Genomic DNA, 18,983 nt, shown 5'->3' on the forward strand with positions numbered 1-18,983 from the left:
TCATCTGCCACCTTTTACCCAGAACGCTGGCTGACGACGACATGACGTCATTCGCGGACAATGATGGCGGCGCGGGACCTCGGCGCTCTGTTGTCACGATAACGCTGCCCTGCGCTCGGTGGTGTGTTTGTCCCCCAGCGCCGACAGCGGCACGGCAGCTCTGTTCGCCGGGAGGGGCCCGGGAGCGCAGGGTGCGGGCGTGAGTGTCACCTGTCCCCCGTGTACTATGTGGAACAGGGACCGGCGCTACTGGAAGAAGAGCCGCCGCCCGGACGCCGATGCGCAGCCAGCGCCTTTCATGCCCGTCCCTGTTGATGCGCGAAATTCGGACGACCGTCGGCTAACACTGCGAACGGCGACGAGAGCGAAGCATGAAGTTCACGGAGCATCTCTCCGCGCACATCACTCCTGAATGGAGGAAACAATACATCCAGTATGAGGTGAGGAGCGCTAGCTGTTGTCGCGGGGGGGGCTCACGGCATTCGGCTCGGGGTTCAAAGCGTGCTGACGCCCGCTGCTCGCGAAATACAGTGCGTATTCTTCACGCTCCTCACGTAAATTCCATTAAAATCGTCTTTACGTCAGCGTCGTATTTTGTGCTGGCGCCTCCTTGCCCTGAGCCAGCTAGAGTTAGCAAGCTGGCTAACGCTAGCTGCACCCCACCATTTCGTTATTTGTTATTATTCAGAAAAGTATTTGGGATGAGTTTACTGTCTAAATGTTGCCGTCGTTGACTGCAGAGCAGGTTGACCGTATCTGGTTTCTGAAGGTTCTTCGTCATAATGCACGACGTAACCCTTTCTGACAGATGTGTTTGGTCGATCGGTTTTAGCGCCAGTGGCAGCATTTCACTGCATTTTCATTTACAGCGTTTATCAGACGGCCTTATCCAGAGCGACTTACAATCAGTAGTTACAGGGACAGTCCCCCCCCCCTGGAACAACTTAGGGTTAAGTGTCTTGCTCAGGGACACAATGGTTGTAACTGGGATTTGAACCTGGGTCTTCTGGTTCACAGGCGAGTGTGTTACCCACTAGGCTACTAAGAATAATTATGTAATATATAAGAAACGTCCTTTCACTCCGTATTGAACAACTGTCTTACATCCCCCATGCATTTATTTTAATTGTCCAGTCTGGTCACTGGATTTAATTCGTTCTGGGGCGGTTTTCTGTTCCACTTTACATCCAGCTTCAGTAACCAGGTCTGCCTCGAAGTCTTGGAATTAATTATGTTAAGTGTGACCCGCTGGTCTACTGTAACGGTTCGACTCTTTTATGTACCATTACACTGATAAAATATGTACATGCGTAGTTACATCTGTTCTTACAGACAGTTCCTTCAGTCGTCTCCTACGTGGCACCGGCCGCTGGGTCCTGCAGACTGGAGACAATTTCTGGAGACGTGTGTGCGGCGTGCCTAATGCTTGCCCAGGCCTTGAGGGAATACTGCGTTGTGGTGTAATTGAATCATTTCACATGATTACACTGGAACATGTCTGCCTGCAATGTTGTTTCTGGGTGGGGACGACAGGGTTTACCTTTCTGCGGCTTTCTCCTTCAATTAAACCACCAGCACATAATGACATTATTTGTGTATTTACAGACTAATTGCTAATTGCATTGATTGCTTTGAGAAAGAGAGCTGGTCCCATCACCGGTGCTGTTGTGTGAGTGCGTGTCTGAATCACACAGTAGGTACAGCACTAGGATTTCGAAAATAAAATGAGAATTTCTGGTAATGACAAGAATGCGTAGGTGTGATAAAGTATTATCTGTATCTTGGTATGTAGATGACAGAAGAACCTTGGTTGGCAGACAAAAGCTGATGGTGGCCGTTTTCATGGGAAACTGAAATTATGCATATTACTAGCGCCCGAGAACATCACATTTGTACAAATGTCAGATGATCTGAAACAATGGCCAGCCTGTGGGTGTGCACCAGGCACTTTCCCCCAACTGCACATTTCCATTTAGATCAAGAATATAGAGTCAGTATAATGTGGCTTTATGTTATTTATATGTCTGGCCAAATAGCTTTTTTCTGTTTGTGATATTGAATACAGTGGAAGATAAAATAAACAGTCCACAGGCATACTGCTGATGATAAAGCAAAGGTCACCCCTGGTCAGGGAGTCTCTTTATGTCTCTCTCATCTTCTCTTTATGTTGACCACTGAAGAATGGCCATATGACCCCTCCAGGTGAGACGATTCCACATGTGTGAAAGGCCAGACTCATTTTCAACATTAACCAGGCTTAAATTATATTCCATAAAAAAGTGTGTTCCATATTTATTATTAAAACAAACATTCTGGTTTATTACAGTTCTTTTTTTTCTCTTTATCATAAGAATGTCGACTTGTTTGAGACATTTGTTTTTATAGTTTGCCACACACTAGCTTAATAAGATACTCTGATCAAAACACTGGGATTTAAAAGCCACATAAACACAGAGAGACTGTGGAAGTGGTGGGGTGGAAAGAAGTCTCATTCCTGTGAACCAGAAGTGCTGACCTGTGTGTGTGTGTGTGTGTGAGAGAGAGAGAGAGAGAGAGAGAGATCAGGTTCAGTGCCTCTGTCTTGTTTTTCTCCCTGTGGGCCTGCTGCTTCTTCACAGGGCTGTCAGTCTAACCCAGCGCTGAAAGCAAAATCCTTCACAGTGGGGCTCACTTCTGCTCATACAAACACAGCCGTGAACACTGGCATGTGTGTGAAGGAGCACAAAAACACGTATATTTCTCCCGCATGGGTTCAGGCCACAGTCAGGGATGTGTGGATATAGGCATCGTTTGGGTTTTTCTTAGATTGTGTCTTTATCTTTATGTCTTGTTTGATTCATCAGTCAACCTTTTGATTTAATTAAAAAAATATATATCTATATTCTATTGAAGTCTTTTTCTTTAACTTAATTCTTCTATCACTGTTATTTGATCAGCTCGGCCTTAGTTAATGCTGTGGATTTTACTCCTGAATCAGGTACCAATCCCTAATCATGATAATATATTTTGATAATCCCTTTTGTTTTAGAGCAGCAGGATTCCTCAGTTAGCTGGGATAATTTAAGGTGAACCCCCAGTTAGATCTAGTGTCCTTTTACTTGTTTTTCTTGGAAATGGCAGAAGTGTGCACAGAAAACCAGACATATTTGGCCGGGTTTGACTAGGCTTGGTATGGCTACTGACCGGACCACCCAATTGTGAGGGATCGGGCATGAAACTGTTTGTAGAGGTTTTACCGTGTTTGACTCTTGAGGAACTGTTTATCCAGGTATGTAGAATTGTGAAAGGAGCATGACCATTTTTGATTGTCTTCTCCCTGCTGTTAGCATACAGTATCTCCCACTGTTAGTTTATTGACAGATGTGGACTGATGCAGATGCTGCAGTCGATGGATCAGGAGGTATTGGCGTCTGCTAGCTGGCCCCATAACACCCCGCCCCCGTTTGTACACGTGACCTTTCACCTCTTACAGGCCACTTAAAAAGAGGCGGGAAAAAAAAGCCCAAATTGTGAAATGCAATGAAAGCTCCTGGGTTTTTGAGACTGATACAGGCCCTCGTCCAATCAGGGTTATCGGTTCTTACTACTCACATGTAGTCAGTATTGTCTGTCCATCCAGGCATGCGTCACAGTTTAATTTTCCAAATAGGCTTCTATTATTATTATAAAGTTTTTTTTTTGTGTGTGTTATTTCCCGTTAAGAAATAGTAAATGGCGGATGTGTTTTTGTGCTCAGAGTGCTTCCCCTTTTCTGCTCAGTAACACGCGCTGTCTTCTGTCACACCAACGTCTCCCCAGTTTCCCCTTTTTTTTTTCCTTAGCGAAGTTTCCTGTCTTGTCCAGTGCTGGCCTGTGTATTTTCTTGTGACTGATGATGTGTAATATGACAGTAGATTGTCTGGACAGTTCAATGTGGCTTGTGTTTACTTTGTTCTTTTTCTCTGCAGGCTTTTAAAGAGATGCTGTACTCTGCACAAGATCAAGCTCCCTCCATTGAAGGTAAACTTTGTACAAGCAAATCCGAGCTTCAGAATTTTTTTTTTTTCCCCCTTGCAAAGTGAAATTACTGTCAAAGATCGCAGCAGCAAATACCTTCACCCACACGCACTCTCGATGCATCTTGCTGCGAGAGTGGTCTGAAGACACATCAGTGTACTCTCAGGCCTGACTGATCATAGACCCCGTGTTTACAGTGTGAAGAATGACATGTTTCAAGTTTCACCGCTTTGTTTATGAGTTCCTTTCAAATAAGCCACATGCAGCTGAACTGAGCCAAGTTCTGTGGTTTGTGCCTTATGTAACACATAGGGTGGGGGGGGTCTGCTCTTGATGTCACTTTTTGAGATTTATTCGTTGCACTTCTATAGCCGTTACCAAAAAAGAGAATATGAGCCTTTCTGAAGGGGAACCTTCCCATGTGACCATGTGGCATGTGTTTCGTGCATAGTCTGCCAAAAGATGGGGACTTGTTCTATCTATTTCCTACACTGGTCAGGGTTTGGCTGGGATGGCGCAGACTTGGACAGTCATTGTCTGAATTCCTTTCAGTAATGTAAAGGTAAGGGTATAATGAACCACGCTTCTTCTAAGTTCTTCTATTTTTCATCTGGTCCTCTTGAGTTTTTTTTTTTTTTTTCTTTCAGTAAATACTCCAAGCTCCTGTCAGGACTGATAGCCTATCACGTTCAAATGTGCTCCCGAAATCAGTCAAGAGGGCAAAGTCGGCGGGAGGTTTACAGAGTTACAGAGCCTCAGCATGGAGTGGCGCTGCACAGACAGGAGACAGATATATTGTGGCTATTATCTCACCAGATTAGTCAGTCTCACATCTGCTTTATTTTATTTTATTTTTTTTTATATATATATATTTTTTTTTTTTATTTTTTTTTTTTATTATTTTTTTTTTAATGATTTTTTTCCCTTAACACAAATGTTTTTATGTTCCACCATTCCCTTTATGCTGATGTAGAATGGCCCTGTTTTGACCGTCTCGCTCACCTGGCCGATGTAAAATTGCTGTGTGGGGCAATATGATCTGCACAAAGACACACCCACTATCATCACTGTGTTGTGATGCATATAGGTCTGCCCTTGGATGTTGTCATGCTTTTTGGCACCTTGCTAAATCCTTTATTTGGTTGGCTTTTATATTTAAAAAATGTCGGATCTTCAGCAGTGAGTGAATTCAGTACTTTTTAGTTATGCTGAAATTTTACCACACTGATTTATTGACATGTCAGTTCACCCAACCTGATACAGACATGCACTTTTAAAAGTCATGACTTCAGTAGCAGAAGAGGTTTTAACATTAAATGTAGATCTTTATATTTTATAGGGCAAGTTGCTATGTCCAAATCATCATGAACCATACGAGAAAGTACTTCCAAGTACTTTAACAACTGAGTGAACAAATCACAGAAAGACTGAAGTTATTTCAGTGTTTTCCTGTGATACTTATTTGGTGGTAGATCAGCTGGTTTTGGATTCCATTTTTTAAACCTGAACCCCTTAACACCATTGCAGTCATACAGCAGAAAAGTCCATGATAATTGACTGTAAATTGCTATAATTTGCAGACAGTGTGTGTATATATTTGTGCATCTTTGAGAGGTGCAACAGAAAGTACGATTTTCCAAATGGTGGTTATTATTTTGACTTGGTCACCACCAGGCACAGGGTAATAACACCCCTGTATTTTTGGTCATATTAAGTGTGTTTTAGAAGGTGATGATGATGGTGCTGCTCCCACTGACGTGAAGTCTTGGGTCTCTTATTTTAAGACAGTGGCATAACAATTATGGCCATTACCTAACGTCCCAGAGTGAGGTCATTCTCGGTCCGTCCTTTAATGGTTTTATGTCAAGCACACAGCCAGCAGGGACGAACAAGGGTGCATCACCAGCCAGCCAAATGGACACTTTGGCAAACGTCCGTGTGCATCTTGTAGCCCATTCTTTAATGCTGTGGCATTTACTGTCATTCAGTGCTGTGTCCCTTTCAGTCATACTAATATATATCAGAGTCTGCCTTTGACATAAGTAGATCTCCATCCAGTCCACATAATCTTGAATGTGAGGGATCACATGGAATCTTTTCTTGATTGGAAAAACTTTAAGTAGCTTGATGAAGCAGAACTAAACACTATGAAAAGGTTGGCAGAAAGAGGTCATTTTTCTGTAAACATTAGAGAAAGGTATGAACCCAGACACACTTCAATCAAGCCAGACTCGAACACAGCCAGTGCGGTGAGAGTCGTTTGAACTGGAGCTGCACCAGTGAACAGAACACTGTGAGGCAGAAGCATGTCTCATCGATCATGTTGTGACCTCTTACTTGCTCTCGCTCTCTTTTTGCCTGTGGGCTGCACATGCAGCATGAAGTGTGTGTCCCGTCCCGTCCCCCCCACAAACGCAAACATATTCACCAAACGTCCACTGACCGTTTACTCATCTTTGCTCTAGTTTGACATACATTAAATTATTTTGATGACCAAGTGCAGAGTCACTATTAACAGGACTATAAATTTGAATTAGTCTGCCATGGAGAGTCAGTGGTGGTCTGTCAACAGTAGTTCACCATTGTTGATTGATCTGAAACACAAACGGCACGTTCTGATCATAAGTAAAGTTTTTAAGTCCAGGCTGGGAGATCTGTGAGGAGAGCATTGTTGATTAGGCAATAGACTACGATAGCATGTACCAGAGGCTGCATGGTGTGTTGAGTGAGGTGAGCCCTGGTTGTCCCCATATTACAAAGTGCTAAGTGACGGGACCATGACACAGATGCCATCAGTAATGAAATCCATTTTTTGTAGCCTTGGTTGCCTACACGCAAGAAGAAGAAGAATGTTCCAGGCTTTGCATGGAATGATCAGGAGCTCCAATGAGCTGTAGGTTTTTTTTTTTTTGTTTGTTTTTTCCCCCTCATGCTCAGTATGTGATCAGTATGCATCACATTCAGAGGATGGTTGGTTGAAGGTTAGTTTAACCATATTTAAATATACCTACACATTTGACCTACATTTAAGTCATTTAGATTCTTAAGACTCCCATTTAAGTTGTGCCATGAATTTTTATTTTTTACAGCATTTATCAGACAACTTAGGGTTAAGTGCCTTGCTCAGGGACACAATGATAGTAAGTGGGATTTGAACCTGGGTCTTCCGGTTCATAGGCGAGTGTGTTACCCAGTAGGCTACTACCACCCTAAGAGCAATTGAAATTGTATGTATATTTTGCTGTGCTCTATGCCACCAAATGCCATTTTGCTCTTATGACACACATGGCCTTGTGTGATGCGTATCTTATGGATTGCTGTACTGATCTGAGGTTGCTTTTGTTGTCTGAATCAATTTAGTGGACAGCCTCAAACACACCAGGAGATTTGAGCTTAGTCTGGGAACGTGGAGTGTGTCATTCCATCAAGGATTAAAAACACGAGCATTCTTTCGAGCAGTGTTATTTCTGGTCCCTGCAGATTAAAATTCCACATGTCCCCGTCCCCTTTCCAGCATCACCTTTCATTGTACTTGATCTGTGTGCTTCTGTTAAAACCGAATTCTGCATTTTAGCCTTGTATATACATGCGTCCCACAAGTGGTTAAAAAGCCAGTCGGAGATGTTAGCTTAATGATATACGTGTGAGAACCATTTCGTGGTTTTGCTTTAAGACTCTTAAAATTTAATGAATGCTTAAACTCAGTCATTATGTGTCATTGTAAATTGTCACCTTACAGAAAAACCCACTGGCTTCCCTAGCTTGGGAAACATGACCTGCTATCTTTTAGCTTTAGTGAGCACACAGGACTTTATTAAGACAGTGAGGCAGTCATTGTCGTCAACAGTCCCTGTTGTGTCCCTGTGGAGATGAACTCTTCCAGACTACAGTTCGACACTTCATGGCTCTTCGTCACAGTCACTCAGACAATGACTCAGTGTCTCCTGCTACAAGCCCACTCCTGTCACCCAAGAGCTGTGTCTGTCTGCTTGGTGGGCAGAGCATCAGGATTCCACCCACCTCCTGTATGACCTGTCATCATGACTGGAGTGTGTGTGTGTGTGTGTGTGTGTGATTTCCCATGATTCTCCTGTGTTTTTGACTGTGTGATGTTGGCCAGTAATTGCTGTGAAATTGGATATTGCTCTCAGACTGTGGTGCTGACGCACCAGCGCACACTGAGCCCACATCTACAGAAAGCAGCATTGTCACCATCTGTGCCCAACTGGCAAATGTCTTATATGTGTGTGTGTGTAAACTAAGTAAATCCCTTTCTGTTTTGCCCACCCAGTCACTGACGAAGACACGGTGAAGAGGTACTATGCCAAGTTTGAGGAGAAATTCTTCCAGACCTGTGAGAAGGAGCTGGCCAAAATAAACACATTTTACTCAGGTAAACTGGAGGTGTATCAGCTGACCTGAAGATGGTCCAATTCATTAAATGAACACAACCACTAGGTTTGTGTTGTTGTTGTTGTTTTTCTTCTATACCCAGGGTTCTTATGGTCATTAAAAACCTGGAAAAGTCATGGAATACGAAATAAACATAAAGTTATGGAAAAGTAATAGAAATCGTTGACTCATTAATGTATAGCGATGTATCGTTCCCATTGCAGGGTGGAGCTGACATTATAACACATTAAGTTTTTGCTTACTGTATACTGAGAATGTGGCTTCTCTTATTCTGCGGCACCACACAACAAAGACGGTGCCTAACCGCCCACCTACACTAAACAGCATTTAACCCCCATGTAACACTCATTCAACTATTTCCAACCAACCCGCTCATTTCCTTTCCCTCTTAGTCTAGCGCTTGAGGAGCATGCTGCTACAGTCAGGTTGGCTGGCCAAAAAATGCCAAAAGATGATCACCGAGATTAAATTTATCGCAATCATTGATCCAGATCATATAATTACTCAGCTCTAGTGTTAATGAACACTCCTGCCTGTTTATGTTTGGGGTTTTTTATTTATTGTTTCCTCCCAGTTTAAGTTAAGCTTTTTGGGGTTGTAATACATTTCTTTAACAATATTTTGGTAAATTTTACTTTGGGTTTTAACAAATTTCAGAGAACATTTCGGTGCCGTAGAATAGTTAAAAAGTTAGGGAAATTCTGTGAATGTGTTACCCTGTAAACCTCTTGATTTTATTTGTTTCATAAAACAATTAATGAACCATTTGTTTTGAACCATATACTAGATGTATATGCCTGAATATTATGTAATTTTTTTTTCCATTCATAGCTCCAAGTCTTCTCTTCACTCTATCACTACACCTACTTTGTTTCCTGCCTTGTTTCTCTTCCAGAAAAGCTAGCAGAGGCACAGCGACGCTTTGCCACTCTTCAGAATGAGCTCCAGTCTTCTGTGGATGCACAACGGGAGAGCAACAGTGCGTCGGGTCTTCGCCGGCGGCGGGCCATCTTTCACCTCTCACACCAGGAGCGTAGCAAACACAGAAACATCAAGGACCTGAAGCTGGCCTTCAGCGAGTTTTACCTCAGCCTCATTCTGCTGCAGAACTATCAGGTCTGCCTAAAACAATATAGGACTTGTCTTGCTAGGATCAGATTGAAATCCAAAATTCTGTGGATGATTTCATGGAGCTAAAAATGTATTAATGCACTAGTAGTACCTTCAGTAATACAAACAGTGTTTTTGATACAAGATTCAAGAGTGTTTGTTTATTGTAAGTCCATCACGTTCTCTAGAGCAGGGGTCACCAACCCTGGTCCTGGAGGGACATGTCCTGCACATTTTTGTGTTTACCTTCATTTAGCACACCTGATTCAACCTCTGTACTCATTATCATCCAGTTCTTGAGTTGATTGAGGTGTGGTGGAACATGGTGCTCTCCAGGACCAGGGTTGGTGACACCTGCTCCAGTGCAAATGGTAGGAAATTTGACAACAACAAAATACAAATTGAACAAAAAGAACTAAACAATACAAGAATAAAAAAAAAAAAATTGTGCTCATTTTTACATCCAATCACCGAGCAACTGCAATGCAATCCGTGAAGTAACTTTTTTAGGGGAGGGCTGGGAAATTCAAATTTGACATAAGGGGAGACATAAAAATAAGTCTTTTGCTAGTTGACGTAATCCTGACTAATCGTGGCAGCTTTAATTTGTATGAAAGTAGTGCTGCTGACAAGAAATCGGCATTGGGCTCAGATTTTATTATACCAGTCACCTACGCATTCTCAAAAGGCCTCTTTTTCTAGCGTGGGCTGGCCTTGACCTTCAAGTACTTTTACTCCCTCCACAGAATCTCAACTTTACTGGCTTCCGGAAGATTCTGAAGAAGCATGATAAGATCTTTGAGACTGTACGGGGGGCCGACTGGCGGGTGGCTCATGTGGAGGTGGCGCCATTCTACACCTGCAAGAAGATCACACAGCTGATCTCTGAAACTGAGGTATTTGTAGACCTTAGTGGGTGTGTGTGGGGGGTATGTGTGTTTGATTATGAGCGTTTCTTTTTTCAGTATACAGTTCAGTTTTGTTTTTTGTTTTTTTTTTTATGTTGGTCACAGAACTAACCCTCCCCTTGTTGTGGTTAAACACAGAAGAGTTCAATGTCTCTAGACAGACCCAGGCCTGATTACTGCAAAACCTATTCTCAGTCAAGAAATCACTAAAACAAGACCTGCCTGATTAAAGTGAAGTACACAAAAATAACTTAAAATCCAGACATCCTGCAGAGATACAAAGATATTCTGGAGCAAATGAGATATCTGTCAGTCTGGAAAAAGATAAGCCATTTCAAAAGTTTTGGGACTCCAATGAACCACAGTGCGAGCAATCATCCCCAAATGAAAACACGGAACAGTGGTGAACCTTTCCAAGAGTGGCCAGCCGACCAAAATTACCCCAAGAGTGCAGCAACAAATCATCAGAGATGTCATAAAAGACACCACAACAACATCCAAAGAACTTGAGGCTTCACTTAAGCTCAGTGTTCATGACTCCACCATAAGAAAGAGACTGGGCAAAAATGGTCCATTTTTGGGCCAAGATGAAAACCAATGCTTAAAAAAGAACATTTAAGGCTAGTCTCAATTTTGACAGGAAACATCTTGGTGGTCCTCAAGACTTTTATGAAAATGCTCTGTGGACAGACAAGATAAAAGTTTAACTTTTTGGAAGGGGTAGGGGTTGCCTAGCAGTTAAGGAAGTGGCCCCGTAATCAGAAGTTTGCCACTTACTGAGCAAAGCACCGTTCCAACACACTGCTTCCCGGGCGCCTTTCATGGCTGCCCACTGCTCACTAAGAGTGATGGGTAAAATGCAGAGGACACATTTCACTGTGTGCACCTTGTGCTGTACTGCTGTGTATCACAATTTTTTTTCTATCTGGAATAAAAGTAACATTGCATACCAAAAGAACATCATACCAATCGTGAAATATGGTGGTGGTAGTATGATGGTCTAAGGCTGTTTTGCTTCAGGACCTGGAAGACTTGCTGTGATGAATGGAACCTCAATGGTCTGCTGTCTACAAAAAAAAATCCTGAAGGAGAATGTCCGGCCATCTTTTTGTGACCTCAATCTGAAATGAACTACAGCAGGACAGTCTAAAACTCACCAGCAAATCCATCTCTGATTGACTGAAGAAAAACAGAATGGACAACTTGGAGTGGCCTTGTCAAAGTCCTGACCTGAATCCTATTGAGATGCTGCTGCATGATCTTAAAAATACAGTTCATGCTCAAAAACCCTCCAATGTGACTGAATTACAACAATTCTCCATGATGAGTTGAGTGGGCCAAAATTCATGTCAAGACCCATTGCAAGTTATTCCAAATGCCTCATTGCTGTAGTTTCTAATGGTGGCCCTAACAGTTAGGGTCAGTGGAGGCCTGGCGCTTAAGGAAGCGGCCCCGTAATCGGAAGGTTGCCGGTTCGAATCCTGAGCCGCCAAGGTGCCACTGAGCAAAGCACCGTCTCCACACACTGCTCCCCGGGTGCCTGTCATGGCCGCCCACTGCTCACCAAGAGTGATGTGTTTATATTTAATGTTATTTGCTGATCTGAAACATTATTAATCACATGAAACATGTGATTAACATAGGAACAAAGGAGGCAAACCTTTTTTTTCTTCACACCCCTAGGCTAAAATGTAAAGTTTATATTAGATTAGAGGTTGTTTTTCTTTGTTTATTCAACAGATTGTGTGATGTGCATCTCGAAATGTTTACAAAATTGTGCTGAACATGAGTTTGCATAAATGGTCCATCTCCAATATATTTTCTTTTCTCTCTCACAGACGGTTGTCACTTCCGAATTGGAGGAAGGTGACAGGCAGAGGGCCATGAAGAGGCTGAGAGTTCCTCCTCTAGGTGCTGCACAGGTCAGCTGCAACCCAAACTGACACCGCTGTAGTGCGTTTTTTTTTTTGTTTTGTTTTGTTTTTTTCCCATATTTCCCCCATATTTCCCCAAAATTTGAATTGTAGATGATTAAATACCCATCTGGTGAACATAAATTTCTTCATTTGAAGCACAATTACACAAGAAAGGTAACTTACTGAAAATGTGTTTTGTGGTTAAAGTGCTTCACTGAGCTAAATTAAGATAAATTAAAAAGAAATAAAACAAGATTAATTAAAAAGTAAAAATTTAAATTAGAAGTTAAAGTGTTTTAAGGGTTTGAACTTGATTATCATCTCAACCTGATTTATTTGCTGCTGCCTGTTGCTGAAAGGCAGCGGGGAGAGGTACTGGCCAAGTGTCCCATTTATCACTGCATGTAATGTTTTATGGATGCATTGTGCTTTTTCAGCATTCTGATTAGCGCAATAATGTTTTTAGAAAAGGCTTGTAACGCACGCAATGAATGTACATACAGTCATGTTGGCCGGCATCCACCACCACAATAATATTGGGTTTGTGCTTTTAAAACAATCTTTTTAGGCTAAGGTCTCATTTATTAGGCCTGGTTAAAGATCTAATCTGTGGCTACATTCACTCTGTCTATCTGAAAAATCCAGGCTACTCCGATCACGCTGTTTGACTGCAGCACGCTCACTTTCAAATGTGTAGGAATGTCTGTGCCACAGCCAATAAGAGGCGGGTCCCACCCTTCACGATCTCTGATTGGGTTAGAATATGACATGCACCTAATATGTGTCTGCTGCTCAATTCACAGGGAGTTTATGGAGATTTTTTTCCACTGAACACCTGATTGCACCCTGTAGTGCAACTTTTAGTCTTAGATGTTGTTAATCAGCACTTGGACCCAAGTGGTGAATGACTTTTGCTTGAATAATTTTTTTAGGTCAGTACCACTACTGTTGATGAAACGTGTTTATTCAAATTCATACGTGATTTTTGTGTGGTTCCTCAGCCGGCTCCAGCATGGACTACTTTCAGGGTTGGGCTGTACTGTGGAGTCTTCATCGTCCTCTTGGTGACAGTCATCATCACAGGTACACTCAACATATTAATCTCATCTCAGTATATTAGCCTCATGGATTTATTGTACCATTGTTTATCAAGATTTCTCGGAGTCTGACTAACAAGACTGACTTGTCTTGTGCCAGGAATCGTGATGTTATTGCCGAATAAGCGTTACAATGTGTGGCCTCTGGTGCGAATCTACCGTGGAGGTTTCCTGCTCATTGAGTTCCTCTTCCTGTTGGGCATCAACACCTATGGTTGGAGACAGGCGGGAGTCAATCATGTGCTGATCTTCGAGCTTAACCCCCGCAACAACCTCTCACACCAGCATCTTTTTGAGGTCAGCTGAGCACATACACCCTTTATCTGTAGGCAAGATTTGAATAAGACAAGAGTTCATGAATCTGCTGACTGTATTGTCCAACGGGCAGGCAAATACAGTGGCATTATACTGCTATTCACTGTTACTATTTTTATTATTATGACAGCATTCACAGTCATGTCTCTGTCTCTATGTCGCAGATTGCAGGGTTTCTGGGGGTCCTCTGGTGCGTCAGTATCCTGTCCTGCCTTTTCTCCAGCTTCATCAAGGTGCCTATGCTGGCCAATCCTCTTTTGCTCTATGGCTTCTTCTTCATGTTCCTCATCAACCCCTTCAAGACCTTCTACTATAAGTCCAGATTCTGGCTACTTAAGCTTTTGGTAAGTCTTTGAACAGTATTGGAGTTGTGGGGAAGACTCCAATCACATATACAATCACAGACACTACAATATGTACAATATGCATCTAAAATTAAAATGAATCTTTTATAAACCAGACATCGTACAGCTCTGGATCACCCCTATTGTTTTACACAGATTTAAGTGTTCAATGTTATCTCAGTTAATTGTTACTGAAAACCAGTGTATACATCTGTAATGTTTTGTGAAGGTGTTTTATGGATTATGGACTGATTCAGTGAATGTCTGACCCACTTTTATCTTTTTTTTTTTTTTTTTTTTCCCTCAATAAATGACAGTTCCGCGTGGTGACTGCCCCATTTCACCGGGTAGAGTTCGCAGATTTCTGGCTGGCTGACCAGCTAAATTCTTTAGGAGTTGTTCTGATGGATCTGGAGTACCTGATCTGTTACTACAGTATTAACATCACCTGGTCAAATCCATATGATGCATTCACAGAAGGCAAGGCTCATTTATATTTAAAAAAATAAAATAAAAATGTTTTTCGGTGTAAGTATTATGTGTAAGTATTTTGTATCATTTATACAAAAATGTATAAATACATTATAATTTTTCTTCGTCTAGCACCTAACAATCTCTGAGCATGCTCTTCACAGACAAGTTTGAGCCTTATCAGGGCTCTTAGTTTTTAAACTCTATATTCTATAGAAATCGAACGAGAATTGCTGGTGTCTTCCTCTTGTAAGTCGCTTTGGATAAAAGCGTCTGCTAAATAAAGTAAAGTAAAGTCTTTCATCTGTTGTTTCTACTACTTGTGTTGAGGTTTTTGGAAATTCTATAGTTGTTTGACTATGTTTATTGTCTCATATATCTCCAGATCTTCTGCCAGAAAAGGGCACATGCAACTCATACTCTTATGGGGTGCGGGCCGTGATCCAGTGCCTGCCTGCCTGGTTCCGTTTTGTGCAGTGCCTGCGCCGTTACCGGGATACTAAGCGCGCCTTTCCTCACCTAGTCAACGCCGGCAAATACTCCACCACCTTCTTTGTGGTCACCTTTACTGCTCTCTACAAAACACACAAGGGTATTTGAATATTATTTTTATTTTTACTAGTAGTGCAATATGATATTTAACTTGCTCCACAATCTTTTCAGGATTTTGCTGTCATGGAAACCCCCATAATATGTTTTTTGTTTATACATTTATTCATTTCATCATTATTGATCACAATAAATGTCAGTCGTCTGTCATTGCCACGCATCACTCATGGTTTTTACTATGATGTGGGGTGGTAGTGGCCTAGTGGGTAACACACCTGCCTATGAACCAGAAGACCACAAATTCACAGGTTCAAACCCCACTTACTACCATCATGTCCCTGTCTCTGGTCCCTGTCCCTGTAACTACTTATTGTAAGTCATTCTGGATAAGGGGGTCTGATAAAGGCTGTAAAATGTGAAATGTAGATGGTGGCCTAGCAGTTAAGGAAGCGCCCCTGTAGTCAGAAGGTTCCCGATCCTTCTGATGTGCTACTGAGTACAGCACTGTCTCCACACACTGTTCACCGGTCATGTCTGCCCACTGCTCACCAAGGGTGATTGTTAAAACCATAGGACACATTTTTATGTTTGTGATGTAAGGGATCAAGTGTGTTCTCTTTCTCTTGTAAAACTACAGCTTGACCATTGAACTGTTTTTGTTTTGTTTTTTTTCTACCCCCCCAGACAAGTCAGATTTGGACACCACCGTCTTCTTCTACCTGATGATTGCATGTTCCGTGGTCAGCTCCTGCTACACCCTGATCTGGGACCTGAAGATGGACTGGGGCTTGTTTGATCGCAGTGCTGGCGAGAATACCTTCCTCAGGGAGGAGATTGTTTATCCTCAGAAAGTGAGTTAGCATGCCTGATTGATGCTGAAAGTAGAGAATAATAGTGAATTATTTAACTATTAGTTAACTTAAACAATTTATACTGCTGTTGTTAATTTCTGATTTGCCCAGATTTCCTTGATTGTTGAATTGTTTTCATTGTTAAGCATGTGTTCTTTAGACCTCTCTTCAGCTGCGTTTCTCTTATTGAATAGGCATACTACTATTGTGCCATAATAGAAGATGTTATCCTTCGCTTTGCCTGGACCATCCCTATCTCATTGAGTACCATGACCAACATGTCCACCACCTCAGACATCCTGGCAACCATCCTTGCCCCACTGGAGGTCTTCAGGTGATTACTGTCAACCACATTTTATTCATTTTATTTGTAACACACAGCTCACTAAGTGTTGATAGGACAGTGTCAGTCAGGCTGATGGCAAATTATATGCAGATCCACCTCTGGTGCTTCTCTGTGTGATGTTCTGATTTCTTACTGGCAGGCGTTTTGTGTGGAACTTCTTCCGTCTGGAAAATGAACATCTGAACAACTGTGGCGAGTTCCGTGCAGTCCGGGACATTTCAGTGGCGCCACTGAATGCAGATGACCAGACGCTGTTGGAGCAGATGATGGACCAAGAAGATGGTGTGAGGAACCGACTGGGCAAGAAGAGCTGGAAGAGGAGCTACAGCATGTCCCTCAGACGACCTCGCCTCGCCTCCCAGTATGTTATTGGCTTCCAAACATTGTGAAACGGAGGTTAACGCAGGCTTTTCCAGCAGCACTGAGGGCTAGGGTGTGCCCACACTCATCTCAGAGTGCTCAGAGTTATTTAGCATGTTGTGTTGCTATTTACATGAAACATTCTATGTAAATCAAGTCTGGTTCTTTACAAATGCTGAAAATTTGGTTATGAGAATAAATGGGAAAAACCTGCTAATAACACTGGATGTCTGTCAGGCTGTGCAGACTTTTACTGCTTATTGAATACACTGCCTCTTTTTCTTTTTCAGGTCAAAAATGCGAGACACTAAAGTTCTGATAGAGGACACTGACGATGACACCTGACCCTTCCCATCTGGGCTTCATGCCCTGCAAAAAGGAAAACAAATCTTAGTTGTCCAATAAGTCATCACAAAGCTGCCTGTCTATTCATACATACATACATACACACACACACACACACACATACATATATATAAATATATATACTTAAAAGCAACCAAGTAAAGTGCATACCACTATTGTCAAAGACATACAAAGGACCGTACTCTGACATATGCAACACGCATACATACATACACACACACACACACACAAACACACACACACTCTGAGACACACCTCAAGCTGACATGCAGAATATGCACACTGACACAGGCTCACATGGAACAAGCCACTTTTTCATTCCTCTTGTTTTAAACATTTTTACTGCCTTGAGTTACAATGCAATGATTGGGAAGTGTACAGTTTGGAATTATCGCCCACAGTTAATTGGGCAATAATAGGTGAGCAAAAGCATTCATTGGAATTATGAACCCGGGGCTGGATTTTTTTATTTTTTTTTTTAGGGCAGGGGTCATTCATGTAGCAATTCCTAAGATATGTTAAACCACATCATCTGTGATTTGATTGACATGACATTTTTATTTTGAATGTACATTTCATTGTTTATTTATGTGAAATGAGAAATGCCTTGAACGTTGCGTAAGCAAGAGTTGTTGTTTTTCTTTTCAGTCGGTGCAGATGATGACAGATCCCCAGAATGCTTTACTTTGTGCTGTATGTGTGTTGTAACCCTCAGGTGGCTTCCATTTGTGTTGGTTTTGTTTCACTCCCCCATCTCTTAACTTGACAGGCCTGATTGTTATACGTTGCGCTTTTATGTTTACTGATGCCAAATGAAAACTTTACCCACTTCCCAACATTCTACACGTGTGAAAGTGGGTTTTACACGTGTGAAGGTTTGTTTTAGAGCAAGTCATATGGATGGGAGCATGCTTCATGGATGATCATCTGCCTGCCGGTGATGTTCAGCCATACCCAGTCTTGAAACCCTCTTCATTCTCCAAGGGTTCTGCAGGGCACCTGTGTGCATGTCTCCCATTTTAATGCGAAATGAAAGCCATAAGAATGGCTTTAATGACTCTTCATGGGCAGTAACTTCAGGTAACCTTGCTTCCAGATGTCACTGCAGTGTCATGACATGTGATGGCAAGATCCTGATAGGCCTTTTTTATTATTATTTATTTGTTTAGATTAGCTCAGACCTGTTTCACATTCCAGAATGGCTGTGTTCTAAGTCGTTCCATTGTTGGTTTGTTTCATTTCTCACATTGTGAATGTTCTTGTTTCTGTTGCCACCAGGGGGTTTCTGAGTTCCCAGGAGGAATAACTGTGCTGGTAAAGGTGTACGCAGTGTTTGCTTGGGTTTAAAGGAGTGTTCTTTGAGTCAGGTTGTGAATCCAATCTTTTTTTTTTTTTTTTTTTTTCTTTCTTTCTTTTTTTTTTTGTAGTCTTGTGTCAGTGTGTCGACAACAAAATGAGGCCAAATCCCAAGTAGGAGGAAATCATAAGCAGACCCTTTGTCCTCCTTACTTCCCCTATTTCTGATGGATAAGGGCATTCAGGAACATGGAATCACCATGTGCAGCAGCAACACCAGCAGCCCTCTATGGAACATCAACCTACTGTATCAAGAGCTTGTGTGGATTTTATTATACCTCCATGTTATTTCCCATGACATTTTGACTCAAATGAAGGAGACATTCTCCCTAGTTGCCATGTGATCTCATGGGCAATCATTTGTGATCATTGTACTTTGAGTCCCTGGTCAGTGAAAGGTCCTCAGGAGGAGGAATCAACATGCATTTTGACGTTCTGTATACATCAGGAGGAAAGCATCAAGCTTCTCTCATCTCTGTTACATTTTTGAATTTCAGAAGAAAAAGAAATAAAAAAAAATGTCTCTTGATGCAGACAAACAGAATGGGCAAGTTTTAAGCCTTTATTTATTTTTCTAATGCAGGG

At 42.0% G+C, this 18,983-nt stretch overlaps 1 protein-coding gene across 1 annotated transcript; it reads left to right on the top strand.

Moving 5' to 3' along the window:
- The first annotated feature begins 33 nt into the window (after positions 1 to 33).
- xpr1b (xenotropic and polytropic retrovirus receptor 1b) lies at positions 34 to 18,944 on the top strand. Its single transcript, XM_028977762.1, has 15 exons — positions 34 to 440; positions 3,948 to 3,999; positions 8,288 to 8,389; positions 9,305 to 9,525; positions 10,266 to 10,415; positions 12,266 to 12,349; positions 13,345 to 13,426; positions 13,541 to 13,737; positions 13,920 to 14,099; positions 14,417 to 14,579; positions 14,956 to 15,162; positions 15,804 to 15,970; positions 16,165 to 16,304; positions 16,456 to 16,677; positions 16,967 to 18,944. The coding sequence occupies exons 1-15, from the start codon at positions 372 to 374 to the stop codon at positions 17,019 to 17,021; spliced, it is 2,091 nt and encodes a 696-aa protein (XP_028833595.1). The 5' UTR covers positions 34 to 371; the 3' UTR covers positions 17,022 to 18,944.
- The last annotated feature ends 39 nt before the right edge of the window (positions 18,945 to 18,983 follow it).

Source organism: Denticeps clupeoides, chromosome 4 (assembly GCF_900700375.1).
Source record: "Denticeps clupeoides chromosome 4, fDenClu1.1, whole genome shotgun sequence".
NCBI lineage: Eukaryota > Metazoa > Chordata > Actinopteri > Clupeiformes > Denticipitidae > Denticeps > Denticeps clupeoides.